At 70.3% G+C, this 16,781-nt stretch overlaps 5 protein-coding genes across 5 annotated transcripts in view; 2 read left to right on the top strand and 3 right to left on the bottom strand.

Moving 5' to 3' along the window:
* The window catches only part of AURANDRAFT_63782 (hypothetical protein), a gene marked incomplete at both ends in the record, with an annotated part of 1,869 nt that extends 1,589 nt beyond the window's left edge, over positions 1-280 (top strand). The window contains one exon of the mRNA XM_009038572.1: positions 275-280. Within this exon, the coding sequence (XP_009036820.1) occupies positions 275-280 (6 nt within the window). The remainder of the gene's footprint in view (positions 1-274) is intronic.
* A 695-nt stretch (positions 281-975) lies between these two features.
* AURANDRAFT_63781 (hypothetical protein) lies at positions 976-3,564 on the bottom strand (the record flags this gene model as incomplete). The annotated part of the gene is made up of 1 exon (XM_009038249.1): positions 976-3,564. The coding sequence occupies one exon, from the start codon at positions 3,562-3,564 to the stop codon at positions 976-978; it is 2,589 nt and encodes an 862-aa protein (XP_009036497.1).
* Positions 3,565-4,831: 1,267 nt separating this feature from the next.
* Positions 4,832-6,293, bottom strand: AURANDRAFT_63780 (hypothetical protein; the record flags this gene model as incomplete). Its single annotated transcript, XM_009038248.1, has 3 exons — positions 4,832-5,177; positions 5,390-6,002; positions 6,050-6,293. 3 exons carry the CDS (start codon positions 6,291-6,293, stop codon positions 4,832-4,834), a joined length of 1,203 nt encoding a protein of 400 aa, XP_009036496.1.
* Positions 6,294-6,716: 423 nt separating this feature from the next.
* On the bottom strand, positions 6,717-7,897 carry AURANDRAFT_63779 (hypothetical protein; the record flags this gene model as incomplete). Its single annotated transcript, XM_009038247.1, has 2 exons — positions 6,717-6,926; positions 7,043-7,897. 2 exons carry the CDS (start codon positions 7,895-7,897, stop codon positions 6,717-6,719), a joined length of 1,065 nt encoding a protein of 354 aa, XP_009036495.1.
* A 1,777-nt stretch (positions 7,898-9,674) lies between these two features.
* Positions 9,675-16,781, top strand: part of AURANDRAFT_71531 (hypothetical protein) — a gene marked incomplete at both ends in the record, with an annotated part of 12,777 nt that continues 5,670 nt past the window's right edge. Inside the window, 6 exons of the mRNA XM_009038573.1 lie at positions 9,675-11,105; positions 11,406-12,895; positions 13,797-13,961; positions 14,055-14,373; positions 14,677-15,324; positions 15,730-16,065. Of these exons, the coding sequence (XP_009036821.1) occupies positions 9,675-11,105; positions 11,406-12,895; positions 13,797-13,961; positions 14,055-14,373; positions 14,677-15,324; positions 15,730-16,065 (4,389 nt within the window). The remainder of the gene's footprint in view (positions 11,106-11,405; positions 12,896-13,796; positions 13,962-14,054; positions 14,374-14,676; positions 15,325-15,729; positions 16,066-16,781) is intronic.

Genomic DNA, 16,781 nt, shown 5'->3' with positions numbered 1-16,781 from the left:
CTCAGCTCCACGCAATCGGTTTCGCGTCGCGTCTCTTCCGACGGACAGACCTCGTTCGTCCCCCCGAGAGTCGCCTTGGGGGCCATGCACGCTAGGGTCGTCGTGCGGCGCTATGGGGCTGCAAGTGGTGATTTCACGCCCATCGCAGCCCATGAGACGCCCACGGCGCTTTCGTCCGTAGCCACGAAATCTGGAGTAACTTTGGTTTATTGAGCGTCGAACCGGACAGGAGCTCGCGCGGCCGTCAATCGTTTACATGTAGTTGCATCCCCAGGCTTAATAAAATAATAAAGTTCCCCTTGATGGCAGCCCGTCTTCGCGCATGCAAACGCAACCATGAGCCATGATGATATTATAATTATGAAAGACGCGGCGGCATCCGACGTGGAAGGGCACGCCAAAGGCGCGGAGGCGCCCGAGAAGCAGCAGCCCAGCAAAGAGCACACCACGACAAAGTGCGGCGCGCCGTCGCGCTCATCTCCGGCGGCGGCCCGTCGAGCTACGGCGGCGACACGCGCGCCGCGGCCCTCGGCGCCTGGCGCGCCGACGCGCTCGCCGCCGCGTGCCCGCTCGCGCTCCTCGCGGGCGCCCTGCAGCTCGCGGCCGTCGCGCCGTCGCGGCGCGCGAACGCGCGCGCGCTCGCGGCCGTCCACGAGGACCTGCCGGACCACGCGGCGGCGCTGCTGCAACTCCGAGACATGCTCTCCACGCGGCGCTCGTCGGCAGCTTCGAGTACGCCATGTCCGCGGACCTCATCGGTCCCCTCGTGTTCGTGCCGGACCGCACGCTCCGGCTCGCGGCGGCCGGCGTCAACCGGAAGCTCGCGCTCGGCGAGGTCCCGCTTCGCCGACGGCGTCCTCGCGGGCGTGCGCGCCGACGCGCCGTGGTAACGACGCCTCAGTAGGCTCGCAGATCCCCAGTGTACTCGAATCACGTGGGGCGCTTGACGTCGCGCGGAATTTCCCGCAGGTCGCCCTAGCACGTGGAGAGGAGGGACACCATGGCCTTGGTATGCCTCGCGCCCTGGAGCTCGAGGTGGACGGTCGCCGTCGCGTTCGGCGGGACCCTGAAGAACTGGGCGACGTTGACGACGCGGAGCTCGGATTGCGTGACCTTGTCGCCGTTACAGCAGCCTGCGAGGACTTCCTTCTCCTCCTGGCCCTTGTGGGGCCCCTTGACGTGGAGCCGCTTGTGGCCCGGCACGGACAGGAGGACGTCGCCGAAGCTCGCGTAGCTCCGCGTGAAGACGACGACGAGGCGCGGCGAGGGCCCGAACTCGGCGTCGAAGGCCAGGAGGGACCCGGCCGTAGTCGCGATCCAGCCGGGCTTGCCCGGCCGGTCCTCGGCGAGGGTCCAGTCGCCCCGGACGACGCGGGGGCGCGGCGCGGCGGACGCGTTCGCGGCGAACGCGCGCCGCGCGTCGTACGTCGACAGCGCGGCACCGCAGACCCGGAACTGGGCCGCGAGCGCCGCCGGCGCCGCCGCCGGCGCCGCGAGGCGCGCCGCGAAGGCCGCGTCGTCGTCGCCGCCGCCGGCGGCGGCGACGACGCGCGCCGCGTACGCGGCCGCGGCCGCCGCGACGCGCGCGTGCGTCGCCGCAGGCGGGTGCGCCCAGTTCGTCGCGGTGTCGTTCGGCGGCCCCCAGTCCCGGGCGTCGACGACGGGGTCGGCGAGCGTGTCGCCGTAGGCGACGAAGGCGACGCCGTAGCGGGCCGCCGCGCGCCGGTGCGCGGCGAGGCTCGAGGCCTCGTAGTACTGCGACTCGACGACGAGGAGCGCCGACGCGTCCGCGACGAGCGCGAAGCGGAGCAGCGCCTCCGTCGCCGCGAAGACGCGGTCGCCGCGGCCGAAGGGCCGCGCGGCGGTCGTCTCCGCGTCGATGTCCGTCGTCCAGTCCTGCGACTCGCGCGCGTCGTTGACGCTGAAGTCGACGAGGACCAGGTCCGGCGCGCCGCCGCCGTCGCCGTCGAGCGCGAGGAGGTACTCGAGGAAGGGCAGCGTCGACGCCGTCGTCGTGCCGCCGCGCGCGCGGCTGACGACGCGCAGCCGCGGCCGCGGCGAACCCGGCTCCGCGGGCCAGGCGCCGGCGAGGCGGCTCGGGTACGCGCAGGCCACGCCTCCGGGGCTGCAGCCCGTGCCCGCGAGCATGGACCCGCCGAGGACGACGACGACGACCTCCTCGCCGCGGGCGACCTTGCCCGCGACCGCGCGCCACCGGCGGCGCTGCGCGGCGCAGACGCGCGCCTCGGGCGCCGGGAGCGGCGGCGGGGGCGGCGGCGACGACGTCGCGCGCGGTTTGGGCGGCGCCCGCGCCCGGTGGACGACCGGCGGCTTCCGCGCCCGGGGCTGCCGCGCGAGCCGGCGGACGACCTCCTCGCACGCCGCGCCCGGTTTCTTGAACTCCGTGCCGGGCCGGTCGCAGAACGTCACGTTCCGCGTCGCCGCGTTGAACCGCGCCACGAGGCCGAGGTCCGTCGCGTTGAAGGCCGGGAGGCGCGCGGGTCGCCGCGGGTTGTCGATGATCGGCGCCGGCGCCACAGGAAACTTCTGGCCGGGCTTCCGCGGCCCAAGAGAGGGGCGGTCGTTGACGTTGCCGAGGCACCGGCGGTGCGTTTTATCGTGCGACGCGTTGTAGGTCCCGTCCCGCGCGTAGTCCGCCGCGAACGCGAGCTCGAGCGTCGCGTGGAAGACACGCTCCACGAGCGGGCACGCGCCGACGACGCGGTAGACGTGGTGCTCCGCCTCCTGCGCGCCGTCCCAGGCGCGGGCGTAGTCGGCCATGGCCGCGGGCCGCGCGACGATAAAATCGTCGATAAACCTCGCGGTGTTGACGAGGCACGGGACGAGCGCGTCTTGGCGCCGCCGGTCGAGCTTCGCCGCGACGGCCTCGAGGTCGAGCGGCCGCGCCAGGAGCGTGTCCGGGCGCATGCGCGTGACCAGCGCGAGGTCCGCTGGGTTCGTCAGGTTCGCGAGCGCGTCGTAGGCGCGCGTGACGCTCTCCCACTGGAAGGCCATGGACCAGCGGACCCAATTCTGCGTCACCTGCCGCGAGATGCCGAAGCTCGTCGCCTCGTCGCCGGGCAGGTACCGGAGCACGTCGTCGACGCCCGCGTAGAAGGCGCGCGTCGCCGTCTCGTTCTCCGGCACCACGCGCACGAAGTCGAAGCCGTGGCGCCGCGTCGCGAGGTCCACGGCGGCGTCCGCGAGCGCGCGCTCGCGCGGATCGTAGGGCGCCACGAGCGCGATCCACCAGTTCGCGCGGCCGCCGTTCTTGTTGATGAGGTTCTCGAGCGTGAGCGGCCACGTCACCAGGAACGACCGCAGGCCGCCCGCGAGCAGCAGCGCGTAGGGGCGGGCCGGCGGCGTCGCGGGCGCGACGCGCGGCCGGCACCGCTGGGGTCCGCGGAGCGGCCGGATCGGCGGCGGCTTCGGCTTGGGCGTGGATGTCGCGCTGGAGGACGCCCGGTAGTCGCGCTTGGGCGTGTGCGCCTTCGGCGTCCGATGCGCCGGCGGGCGGCGCGCGCAGGCGAGCGCCGCGAATGCTGCCACCGTTGGGCAGCGCATCGGACTGGGTAAAGTTAAGTAAAGCACAGGCCGATCTATCGGGATAGGTAGAAGGTCTCGGACGGAAGAAGTTGAAGTAGGTAGGGGGGCTGCCCCCCAGCAGGGGCCAAAGGCCCCGGGCCGGGGTGGCGAAGCACGACAAGTACGGCCAGCTAGACTCCAAACGGCACCAGGGCGACCCTGAGGCGGCGCAGGCCGCTTCATTAGGGCCGTAGGGGCCGGGGGGGGGCTAACAGGAACGCAGAGCGTCGGGGAACTCGGATAGCTCCTGCGGCCCGGTCACGCACTCGGGCCACGGTGCGCAGCGCCCGGCCTCGTTGTCCGCGGAGTCGGGGTCGTATCTCTCTGTCGACCTCTCCCAGCATCGGAGATCTTATTTCATCCGTGAGATCACTCGTTGGAACCAAAAAATTGACCCCGTGCCGCGTCCACGCCGTCCGCGCCGTCCGCGCCGTCCGCGCCGTCCGCGCCGTCCGCGCCGTCCGCGCCGTCCGCGCCGTCCGCGCCGTCCGCGCCGTCCGCGCCGTCCGCGCCGTCCGCGCCGTCCGCGCCGTCCGCGCCGTCCGCGCCGCTTCGCGGAAGGGAGATTCGAAGCCGCGACCCCCCTCGCGTCCAGCGGGGCATCCAGCGGTTGGGATGATCTTATTTCGGGCCTCGTCAGCCATTCCCGTACATAAACGCCCTCCCTTTGTGACACACCCAATCCCACAAAGTTTGCCGGCGATTCGACCATTCATCGACATGCCAGCACGCGGTGTCCAGCGGAGGAAGCAGGGACGATCGTATGCCCCGAGACACCCGCATTGCGCGCCGAAAGAGGCGACTCGCCCATGCCCTGCGAAGCGCAGCCCGCGCTCATCGTTATCTTCAAAAAATCCTAGAAAATAGAGACTTGGCCAGGGGTCCCGTACCCTTTTTGATTCGCAAATGGGGCGCCGCCCCATTAAAAAAACGTTTAGGGTACGGCGAAACGGCCTCGATGGGGCTGAGCTAGCCTCTAGTCAAGTCCGCCGAGCGACATGAGGGGCCGGAACGACATCCAGCGGGCGTACTTGTCGCGCATCGCCACCGGGGCCCACGGGGGGAGGATCGGCTTGCCCAGCGCCACAGACGGCGAAGCCCCAAAGTTATTATGCCCCCTGCGCCCTCGGATCCTCGGGATCCCGGCAGGGCGTCTGGAGCGTAATGTCCGCGAATGCGGCCCCGACTTGGTCGGAAGGAGAGAACTTGAACGCATAGGATTACGACCGGCCATTGCCGCGGGGAGCTAGTGCCGCACGGCTGCGCGCGCGGCGTCCGCCGCGCGCCACTGCATCGCGTTGATGTTCTTGTCGTAGTCGCACCAGATCCGGAACTGGCGGCGGCTGGGCATCGACCGGGACTCGCGGCACCAGCGCGTGGCGTGCGCGGCGCACTCCCGCGCCTTCTTCGCCTGCTTGCTCCTGAGGGCCGGCGTGCCGAGTGCCGCGGCCTCGACCCGTTCGACGGCCGCGAGGGGCGCGCCCCAGACGACGACGCCTTGGGTGATGTTCGGGCAGAGCTCTTGGGGGTAGGAGTCCATGAGCGTCGCGTCGCCGAAGCCCGCGCGGCGGAGCCGAGCGATGAAGTCGAGCCTGGGGGACGCGAGGGTGCGACGTGCCCGACTTTACGGAGGCGCCTCGCTCGGCCGCGGTCCACTTGTTTCGGCTCCTCTTTGGACGAGCGATCTCCACGAGAAGCGTTCTCGAAGCGTGGACGGGATCTCTCTGGAGCGCGCTCGGCGCGTCGAAGCGACGTCGCTTCGCCCTTTGTCGGCCCCGGGTCGCGCGTCGTCATTCCGTTGTACCCGTTCATCGTCACGTAGCCCCGCGCCGAGCACTTGACGATCTGGTCCCAGTAGATCTGCTGCACGTCCGCGCTCAGCTCCGAGAACGCGTAGTTGGACAGGAAGAGCGTGAAGTTCGTCGCGCCGCACGTCGCCGTCGCGTCGGGCGCCGCGTTGAGCGTCGCCCGCGGCGGCTCCTCCGATCGCCGCACGGCCGCGAGGTACTGGCCCGCGAGTTTCTCGACCTCCGGCAGGTCGCAGAGCGTGTACCGGCGGTCGCGGGCCGGCGCGCCGTCCAAGAGGCCGCCGAGGCGCTGCACGACGTCGCTCTGCGCGCCGTAGCCGACGCCGACCTCCGCGACGTTCGCGTCGAAGTCAGAGCCGGCGCCGAAGAGCGCGCGGAGGTCCGCGTACACGCGCGCCTGCGGGGGGCGCGTCGGCGCTCCGCGCGGGCCCGCGCAAAGTCCCGCGCGGCGGCGCGCGTAGCGCCAGAGCGTCGTCGGCACGCGGTGGCCCCGGAGCGGCACCGACGGCCCGCCCCCGATGCGCCCGTGCTCCGCGGCGCCGGCGAGGAAGGCGTCCGAGGCCAGGAACGACCCGTCGACGGCCTGGGCCGTCTCCAGCATGTGCCCGCCTGCGACGCGGCGGTCGACCGGCGGGGTTCGAAGAGGCGGGCGGGACGTCGGCGCCGGTGCGCGCCCTGCGCCTTCGACATGAGGCTGACGATGTGCTGGTAGGGCTTGAGCTCGCGGAACTTGGGATGCTTCGCGATGCCGTCGTCGACGATGCGCTGCACGAGGGCCCGGTAGCCGGAATTCCTCGTTCGCGTCGCGATGCTGCTCCCGTCCGCCGTCGCGGCGGTGCCCTGGGCACTTGCGCGCGCGATGAGGCAGATCCATGCAAACGCAGCGACAGACCAGCCCATGCCCCCCCTTGATCTAGCGAACGGCCAATGCAGCCCGATGTTTTTTAATTAACACAAAGCCGGCCTACGGTGACAATGTTTCGCTGATGAAGTCACCGTGAAGCTTAGTGCTAATTCCGCACTTTCTCCGACCACTCCTATGAACGATGGCAGCCCGTCTTCGCGCATGCAAACCCAACCATGAGCCATGATGATATTATTATTATGAAAGGCGCGGCGGCATCCGACGTGGAAGGGCACGCCAAAGGCGCGGAGGCGCCCGAGAAGCAGCCCAGCAAAGAGCACACCACGACCCGGTGGCGGCGCGCCGTCGCGCTGATCTCCGGCGGCGGCCCGTCGAGCTATACGACGTCGACGCGGGAGGAGCCCAGGTCCTGCCGGCACGAAATTCCGAAGAAACGTACATGTAACCCACGGGTTTATTTAGCAGCACGACTCGCAGGGGTAGGACGCGTTCGGCGCCTGCTCGACGAGGAACCCGCGCGGGTGCGAGAACCAGTCCGCGAGCGCGACGAGGGGCGTCGTGCCCTGCGCGGAGATATTCCACACGTCGTGGCCCGCGTCGACGCGGTCGCAGTGGCGGTGGCAGGCGTCGACGAAGGCCCCCGCCGCGGCGCCGCGCGCCGCGAACGCCTGCGCGCCGCGCCGTAGGGGTCCGCGCACGACGCGTTCTCGCAGGGCGCCGCGAAGCTCGTCGCGAGCTGGTCGGCGTCGAATTTCGACTGCCAGGCGAAGAGCGGCGCGCGCACGTATTTCGCGGTCACGGACGACACGAGGCAGGCCCACGGGCGGTCCGCGTGGTCCGCCAGGCACCGCGGGTCCGCCGTCACGTTCTGCGCCTCGAAGGGGAAACGCTTCTGGTTCGTGTAGTACGGCACGTCGGCGTAGTAGCCGCTGTCCGCGAAGCCCGCGACGGCCGCGTTTGGCGCGATCGCTCGCAGCGACGCCGCGACGGCGTCCAGGTGTAAAAACGTCGCGATGCCGCCCGCGGAGCAGCCCCCGAGGATCACGTCCGTCGCGCCGGCGAGGTCGAGGTCCGCGACGACGGCGTCGAGGATGGCCCGCCCCCGGAAGAAGAGCGAGTCGCCGCCGGGCTCGGGGGCCGGGTCCGCGACGTTCCCCGCAAAGTAGGCGCCGTCGCAGTAGACGACGAAGACGTGCGTGAAGTCCGCGAGCAGCGGGTTGCGCGTCGCGTTCCGCGAGAAGTAGGGCCGCTCCGCGGCGAGGTCCAGCGTCGGGCCCCAGGCGCCCGGCACGTCCGGCCGCGTCGAGCCGAGGGGCGTCCGCGACCGGTTCGCGCAGGCCCCGAGGGACCCGCAGAAGCCGCCGCCCTGCAGGTGCACGTAGATTTTCGTGTTGTCGCCGTACACGTCGACGTAGTAGCGGCCCGGCGAGCCGTCCAAACATCGGGCGCGGTCGTAGCCGACGAGCGGCACCGCGCGCGCGAGGCCGTCGCGCGCGGCCGCCTCGACCCGCGGGGCGTCGGCGCGGGACGCGCCGCTGGGCACCGTTACGCGCGGGTCCGGCGCCGTCGCCGCGGCGAGCACCGACGCCAAGGCGCACAGCAGCGCGGGCCGCGCGGGCTGCCCATCGATTCGACTCATCATTTATTACTCATCCAAGGGGGGCGACACCCTGGAGACCGCGACGCAGTGCCGAATAAGCCGAATATGAGCGCCGGATTCCTCGGTAACTAAGAATACAGGGCAGTAATTACCAGTAATTCCCATGAAATGGGAATTTCATTGGTAATTACTCAAGGTTGGGCAGGCCGACCTTGGCGCTGGCCGCGGCCACAGCTTCGTCGCCCCAAAACCACTCATTTGAGCATACACGAGTCATGTAGTGACCTCTGATGGATCAAAACTGGTCGATAGAGCCAAAACTTGCGACTATTCTGTGAAATCGAGTGGTGTCCAGCTTATATGCAACGAAAATCAATGGACATGAGTAGTCCCATGGTGTCGCATTACTCGGTAGCTGATTTGGAGCAGCGGTAATTACTAGTAATTACTAGTGAATTACCATCCCCAGTATATTCTCGGTAATTTTAGCCGGCGGTCATAGTGCCGAAACCAACCATAGGCGTATGATGACGCCGTCGCGGAGGGCGGCGTAGTCGGCGAAGTACATGACAAGGGCGTAGGTCCACTGGGCGAGGTAGCTCAGCCCGAGGAGCCGGTGCGGCTGGTGCCGCCGCTTGAAATATATGTGAAACGGCGCCGCCGGCCGCGAGCGACGCGCGGCGACGGTCGCGAACGCCACGCTGCCGGCGAGGAGCCGCCGCTCGTGCGCCGCGGCGAGGAAGGAAGCTATGGCTAGCAGCAACGCCGCCCACGCCGCGTCCGCGGGCGTCGCGTCGGAAAACACGCGGAAGCCCCGGCGCACGGGCTCCTCTTTGGTCGCCGCGGCCGCGCGGCTCGGCGTGCCATCAGGGCCTTGCCCACCGCGCGCTCCATTTGCAAAGCAAGCTGGCACGCACGCACTAGGGTTTGTCCTGCGGATTCCGGGTTACCTCCTCCTGCCTAGGAGGAAGACACCATAAGATCGAGCAGCCGGAATACCACAGAGGGGGCCGACCACCAGGCATACACCAGCCACGGCATACACCAGCATAGCAGCCGCATAGCAGCCGCATAGCAGACGCATAGCGGGCGCATAGCAGACGCATAGCAGGCGCATAGCAGGCGCATAGCAGACGCATAGCAGGCGCATAGCAGGCGCATACCACCAGCATAGCAGCCGCATAAGACCAGCATAGCAGCCGCATACCACCAGCATAGCAGGCGCATAAGACCAGCATAGCAGCCCACCAGCATACCACCAGCGTAGCAGCCGCATACCACCAGCATAGCAGCCGCATACCACCGGCATAGCAGCCGCATACCACCGGCATAGCAGACGCATACCACCCGCATACCACCAGCATACCACCAGCATACCACCCGCATACCACCCGCATACCACCCGCATAAAGCCCGCATAAGCCCGCATAAAGCCCGCATAGCGGGCGCATACTACCAGGCATACCGGCGGTCAACCCCCTCGGGAATACCATCTCGGCAACAGTTACTGCATCCGGAGTTATTCAATACCCCCTTCGTTGAACACCTCAACTAAGGGATCCCTACTGTAGTTCGAAGCATGGGGGCAACCGGCACGCCGTCGATCAAGGCGCTGCCGCCGCGGTCGCGACGGTAGCGATCCATCGCTATGAACCTATTCGCGGCGGGTCGCCGTGGATCCATCGCTATGAATCTGATGCTGCTGAGTCTTTGCATGTATCGGGCAGCCCCGGACGAGACGGACGCGCGGCGCCTGGCGCTACATGTCCAACGGTCGCACACTGCGCCCCACGTCCACCCGGTGGGGCGGGGGTTCATGCTGCGGAACAGGCGCCCGGCGCCGAAGCCCCGGGGCAGCCCGGCGCTCGTCGATGGAGGCGCGACGTCGAATCGCAGCGCCGCGGCGGGGGCCGACGCCGCCGCCGCCGAGTCCTCCGCCGCTCCCGCGTTCCTCGGACCCGCGATCGACGCCTCGCCGACGGCCGCCGCGGCGCGCCCGATCAACGTCTCCAACAGCAGCGGCGAGGCGGCGTTCCGGCGGTGGTGGGCTGACGGCCGCCACCTGTCGTCCGCGGACGCCTTCGAGCACGCCACGATCGCCGACGCCGGCGCCAAGTACGCCGCGGTGCTCTTCGGCATGGTGCGCACGTGGAGCATGTCGCGGAAGATGTTCCAGCGGACCTTCCTCGGGCCCAACGGCCCCATGGACCTCTTCTTCGAGGTCTACGCGCAGGACGAGGCCGAGGTGGACCTCGTCGCGTCGACGATCCTCCGGCTCCCGCGGCGCCGCGTCCACGTGGAGCGCTGGGGCGCGCCGATCATGGAGCGGCTCCGGACGGACCACCGCGTGACCGTCTGCGCGGACGCGCCGCGGCGCCACGAAAAGTGCGTCGAGGCGGACACGAAGAAGGGGCGCAGCGGCGACCTCAAGGCCATGATCTCCAAGGCGCGCAAGGTCGAGCTCGGCTGGCGCATGCTCGAGGCCCACGTCGCCGCGGGCCGCGGCGGCGTCGACTACGACGCGGTGCTCCTCGCGCGCACGGACCTGAGCTACCCGCCGCAGCCCTTCGACATGGCCAGGGCCGCCGCGGCCGACGCGCTCCTCGTCCCCGCGGGCGCGGACATGCCCTTCAACGACCAGCTCGCCGTCGGCAGACCGCGGTGGCTCCGGGCCTACGCGACGGCCTACAGCCACTGCGCGTCGTCGGGCGCCGCGCGCGCGCTCTACGGCAAGGCCGTCCCCATCGGCGACCACTTCTGCGGCAAGCTCGAGCGCAGCCTCGTGCCGGCGATCCGGAGCCGCGTGCCCGACGACAAATTCCGGCGCTTCTGGTTCCAGTACTGGATCGTCCGCGGCTACCAGATCCCCTACTTCGAAGAGCACCACGACTTCGCGTACCGGACGTGGGGGTCGCCCTGCTGCTGGCAGCGGCTGAACTGGGCCCAGCCCGCCATGTCCCTGAGCGTCCTCGTCGACCTCAACACGACCTGCCTCGTCGACCCGAACGTCCTCGGCAAGCACGACAAGAACAGCGTCCGCTGGCCCCAGGGCGGCTCCGTCGACCTCCTCAAGTGCCGTTTCGCGGGGAGCTACTGCGACTTCAAGAAATACCCGTCGAGCTGCAAGGACGCGAAGGGGCCGCCGCCGGGCCCGGACCACTACCTCCCCGAGGAGCTCCCCGTCGGCGCCTACGAGGCCCCGCGGGAGGCCGCGTACGACGACGGCCCCGCGGAGCGGCGGCGCCTCGTGCGCGCGTCCCAGGCGAAGGCGGACGCGCTCTTCACCCGCGCCAAGGCGAACTTGCGCGGGCACCGGGCGGGGCGGCGGAAGAGGGCGCCGAGCGGGGCGGCGGAGGCGACCGCCGCCGCCGCCGCGGCGGAGGCGGCCGCCGCCGCCGCCGCGGCGCCCCGGCCCGCGGCGGAAGCCTCGCCCGCGGACGCTCCGCCCGAGGAAGCTCCGCTCGCGGAAGCCTCGCCCGCGGAAGCCCCGGCCGCAGCGCCCCCGCGCGCGGCGGCGCCCCCGCGCGCGAAGTCTTCGCCCGCGAAGGCCACGGCGTGCGCGGCCCCTCCCGGAGGCGGCAACGCGACGGTCGTGCGCTTCGGCGCCGTCGACGAGTCCGGCCTCCGCGTCGCCGGCCGGGGCTGGGGACGCGTGGTCGCGAAGTGGCGATGCGCGAAGCAGATGAAGATCGCGGTGCTCGGCGGGTCCATGACGTGCGGCGGCAACCTCGCGAAGCGGCACAACGACAAGACCAAGGCCTGGCCTGCGCGGCTGCTCGCGAAGCTGCGGTCGAGCCTCGGCGCGGGCGTCACGCTCCACAACGCGTGCGAGCCGGCGTCGTCCCTGGGCTGGTGCGTGAGCCTCCTGTCGACGCACGTCCCGCCGGGCACGGACATCGTCGTCGTCGACTACTCGCAGAACGACAACCGGCCGACGATCGAGGACGCGCGCGAGGGCGGCGCGGCCGTCGACGAGCTCGTGAGCGTCGCGGCGGAGGCCTTCCTCGTGGCCCTCGCGAAGCTCGCGGGGAGCCGGCGCGAGCCGCCGCCCGCCGTGCTCTTCCTCACGACGATCCTGCCGCCCAAGTTCCACCAGCCGACGACGGCGCCGGCCTTAAAGGGCTGGCGCGCGCTCTGGGCCGACCCGGCGCGCGCCGCGGCCTACGGGGCCGTGCTCCAGGGACACGCGCGCATCTACGACCGCGTCGCCCGATTCCACGGCGCGTCGTCCTTCGCGCTGCAGGACCACGACGGCCTCTGGCCCGCCGGCGAGTTCCTCGGGAACGCGCGCCTCGACAGGCTCTGGCGCGCGCCGGCGGCCAAGGGCGGCGACGTCGACCACCACCCGGGCGTGCCCGCGCACGAGTTCGTCGCCGACGCGGCGCACGCGGCGGTCCTCGCGCTCGTCCGGCGCGCGGAGCGCGGCGACGGCGCCGTCGTCCCCGACTGGGCGCCGGCCGGCGGCACGCTGGCGAGCGCTAACGAGCTCGCGGAGCTCTCCGCCTGCTCTCTGGGCATGGCCGCGCACCTCGTCGCCGCCGACGTTGAGGCCGCGGCGAGCCCGGGCGCCCAGGTCCGCGCGGGCGGCGGCTGGTCGCTGCGTCGGGACCGCCCGGACAAGCCGCCGGGCTGGATCGTCAACGCGACCGCGACCGCGACCTCCGAGCTGTCCATCGTCGTCCCCTGCGGCCACACGGGCACCGTCGGCCTCGAGTACCTGCGGAGCTACGAGGGCATGGGCTCCGTGACCGCGACGTTCGCGACGATCGACGTCGAGAAGATCAAGTTCAACGAGCTCATCTGCGCGGGCGACGACGAGTGCGCGGCCTACGCCGCCGCGCCGGGGTCGAAGGTCCGGGTCTCGGCCGTCGACACCGTCGCGCTCAACGCGACGTGGCCCCAGGCCGAGTCCCTCGCCGTCGTGCGGCAGTTCAAGGTCGCGTGCCACAACCACGCCATGGTGTGGAACCCCGTCGTCGTCAAACTGCGGCCGGACCCGGGCGACCGGGGCAAGTTCAAGCTCCTCTCCATCTTCACGTGCTAAAACTTAGAAGATCCCGCAGTAGCGATCGAGGGCCGCGGTGAAGACGCGCTTGTTGTCCGCGGGCGAGAAGGGCGGCGCGGGCGGCCGCGGCGCCGCGTGGAAGTAGTCCGCGGCGGCGCAGGACGCGCCCGGCGCGTCGCCCGCGGCGTCGCGGGCCTCGCACTGGAGCTCGACCGTGAGCTCGTCCCACGTCGACGGGAAGTCGGCGACGTGGACGCCGCCGCGCGCGGCGGCGACGATGAGCTGGTCGACGGAGCTCACGTAGTCGAAGTTCGCGCGCAGGCACGGCCGCTGATCTCGCAGCGACCCGCCCGGGCCGCCGCCGGCGCAGGACGGCGTCGTCCGCGGCAGGGACAGGCCCGTCGCCGACAGCAGATCGCCGAGCGCGTAGGACGCGACGCCGGCGGCGCTCAGCACGCCGCGGAACTGGACGACCGCCGGGTGCTTCGCGTCGGCCGTGGCGACGTAGAAGACGTCGCCCCGCCGCACCAACCCGCGCTCGACCGCGAGCTTGGCCGCGTCCGCGAAGGACACGTCGCGGCCCTTCGCGCGGCACTTGCCCTGCTTGTCGTCCTTCTTGCCCTTGCCGCAGATGTCCTGCTTCGCGAAATAAGTCCCGCCGAAGAGCCCCGCGCAGTCGACGAGCGGGTGCGGGTCGCGGTCGCCCGTGCGCACGTGCGCCGCGTGGAACGCGAAGGGTTTCGCGAGCCCCGGCATGGCGTGCGCGAGCCGGGCGGCGTCGTCGTGGAGCCGCCGCGCGTAGCGCACGGCGCGGAACGCGCGCGACACGGCCGCGGCCTCGGCTTTCGTCTTCGTCCGGAAAATGTAACTGGCGACGCCCCAGTAGAGCGACCAGAGCACGCGCTCCCCGGAGTGCGCGAAGTCGCGCAAAAGGTCGGCGACGTTCACGGCGTTGCCGCCGCCGAGGCGCGTGCGGCAGTTCGCGGACCGGCAGTTCGGTTTCGGCACGAGCGCGAAGCGCCACTGGTCCTGGTCGCAGAGCGGGCTCGGCGTGCAGTGGGGCCTGCCCGTGTTCCGCGGGTCGTACTTGGCGCAGCGGTACGTGACCTGCACGGGAGCGACGGCGAGGAGCGCCTCCATGTCGTAGAGCTCGGTTATAGGCGCGTCGCAGACGAGGAGCGTCCGATTCAGGAGCGACGCGGCGATCGCCGCGAGCGTCAGCGCCTGGCGCCGGTTGTTGGACAGGGACTGGCCCGCGACGCCGAAGTACTTCGTGTTGGGCTGCCAGGCGTCGCTCCGCAGGAGCGCGAAGCGCTTCGCCGGCGGGTCGACGTCGAAGGGCAGCCGCGGCGCGCCGCTCGCGTTGGAGCGCGGCGCGTCCCAGCCCGCGGCGTCGCCGGCGCCCGCCGTCTGCCACATGCCCTTGCCGGGCTTCGCCGCGGCGCGCGGCGCGATCGCGACCAGGAGCGCGAGCGCCGCGTACGGCATGGCGCGCTGCGTCGGGCAGCCCGTTGCTTCGAGGTTTACAATAGTATGAACAGTAACAGTTACTGTTACTTCTTCACCGAGGTACCTTCAACATGACATCTGATACACCACCGCCCGGGGGTAGCCGCAATGAGTGAGCTCAGACGCCAAAGCCGCTCAAGGTTGAGCTAGGATGCGGTGGTGGGCTATGAATGCGCCGCGTTTGGCGCTGTGGACATTGATACTACTTTCGAGGCGCGCGTCGCTGTTTGCGAGCGGCTCGGCCAGGGCCGCTGTGACGAGGACGAATACGACGGGACCGCTGCTGCCGTGCGCTTTCTCGGAGGGCCTGATGGTCGATTTGGGCTGGGTGAAGGTGAAGATGGAGGTGGTGGACCTGCGGTCGGTGGGGTCGTTGGAGGAGATGCGGCATTTGTTGGACGCGCAGCTGCGCGGCGTGTGCGCGCACGAGCTGGCGGCGCCGAGGGCGGCGTGCGTCGACGAGGCGTTCGCGCGCGTGCGAGGGCTGGTCGAGGGGCTCTGCGGCAGCGACCTGGGTCGGGGGCACGCGGCGCGGCTCGAGGCGGTTTCGGACGTGCGCGGCCACCTGGGCCGGCTCGAGGCGCTGGCGGCCGACGCGCGCTCGGTGCTCGAGTGCGGCGTCCGCCACGGCGTCGCGTCGTGGGCCCTCGCGCACGGCCTCGCGCGCTCGTGGCGGCGCAAGGGCCGCCGTCGGCTCGTGCGCAACGACGTCGCGGCGGACGTGGGCGCGGAGCCGCGATTCCTCGCTGCGGTGGCGGCCGCGGGGGTGCGAGTCGAGGAGCACTGGTCGGTCTCCGACCTACACCTCGACGTCGGCGCCGTGGACGTCGTCTTCATCGACACGCTGCACACCTACGGCCAGCTCAGGCGCGAGCTCGAGAAGTTCGGCGCGACGACGCGCTCGTACATCGCCATCCACGACACCGAAGTCGACGGCCAGCGCGGCGAGGCGGTGCGCCTCGGGATGGACCTCGATGCACTCGCCGATGCCACCGGAATCCCCGCTCGAGAGCACGCCCTCGGCCTCCAGCAGGCCATCGACGAGTTCGTCGCGGAGGGGAGCTGGCGCGTCGCCGAGCACCACGCGCACTGCAACGGGCTCACAATCTTGCAGCGGAGGCGGCGATCGGGGGCCGCGCCGGCGTCACTCGTAGAATCGCGAACTTCCGCTCCACGATGTCCCGCAGCGGCGTCTTCTTCTTCTTCTTCTTCTTCTTCTTCTTCTTCTTCTTCTTCTTCTTCTTCTTCTTCTTCTTCTTCTTCTTCTTCTTCTTCTTCTTCTTCTTCTTCAAAGCCCGAGCTGTACTTCATCAACCTGGCGCGCCGCGCCGATCGGCTGCGGCACATGGCCTCGCAGTTGGAGGGCCTCGAGGAGCACCTCTCGATCGAGCGGTGGGAGGCGCTCGACGCGGACACCGCGAGCTTCGACACGGCCGACCTCCTCAAGTTCGCACCGCTCGACCTCGTGCGCCACCCGCTCCCGCCCACCGCCGCGCCGGACATTTCAGTCACCGCGCTCCGCGCCATCATCGCCAATCAGCTCGGTCACAGCCGCATCTGGGAGCGCGTCGCGCCGAGCGACGACGAGCTCTCCCCCCCCGGGGGGACGTACGGCGGCGGCGACAACGGCGACGACTTTGAGGCGCGCCGCTTTGACCTCCTCTCGCAGTACGCCGTCATCGTCCAAGACGACGTGCGACTCGCCCCCGACTTCGCCGCCGGCCTCGAAGCGCTCGCCGCCGACCTCCCGCACGACGCCGAGGTCGTTTGGCTCGGCCACGACCTCTGCATGCACCCCCTCCCCCCCGCCGTGCAATTCGCCGCGCGCGTCACTGAGCACGTCGGCCGCTGCCTGCGCTGCGCCCCATGCTCGTCCGCGTACCTCCTCACGCGCGCAGGCGCCGCCCACCTCCTCGAGCATGTGCGAGCGACCGGCTTCGAGCGAGCGACCGACATGTTCATGGAAGACTTCCTCAAAGCACGACGCCGCAACTACGTCGCAACGCCACCACTCGTCACACTCGACCGCTCCTTCGGCTCTGACGTCGCCCGCTTCGTCCGCCCCACTCCCCATCCTCAAAAACAAATTCATTGGCCATCGTCTACTGAGGGTTGAAGCTTTTATTGGACTTCATCGAAGCGACATTTCCCTTGGAGAGCATCCTCTAGGGGATCTTCACGATATCTATATCGCAACCTGTTCCGGGGGCAGCCGCAATAATATTGTACGGCGCGCGACGCGGGCGCGCTCAGAGCTCGCCGCCGAGGGCCTCGGGCGCCAGCTTGTCGAGGCTGGAGGCGGAGGCCCGCGGCGAGCTCGCGTAATGTTTCTTTGGGGGTGGTTACCTGCCTACCGCGACGGTCGAGGAGGAGTTGCCCGGGGGACACGTCCCGCAGGACCCCGGGCAC

The sequence above is a fragment of the Aureococcus anophagefferens genome (genome assembly GCF_000186865.1).
Source record: "Aureococcus anophagefferens unplaced genomic scaffold AURANscaffold_8, whole genome shotgun sequence".
Taxonomy (NCBI): domain Eukaryota; class Pelagophyceae; order Pelagomonadales; family Pelagomonadaceae; genus Aureococcus; species Aureococcus anophagefferens.
This window is presented reverse-complemented; position numbering and strand designations above follow the sequence as displayed.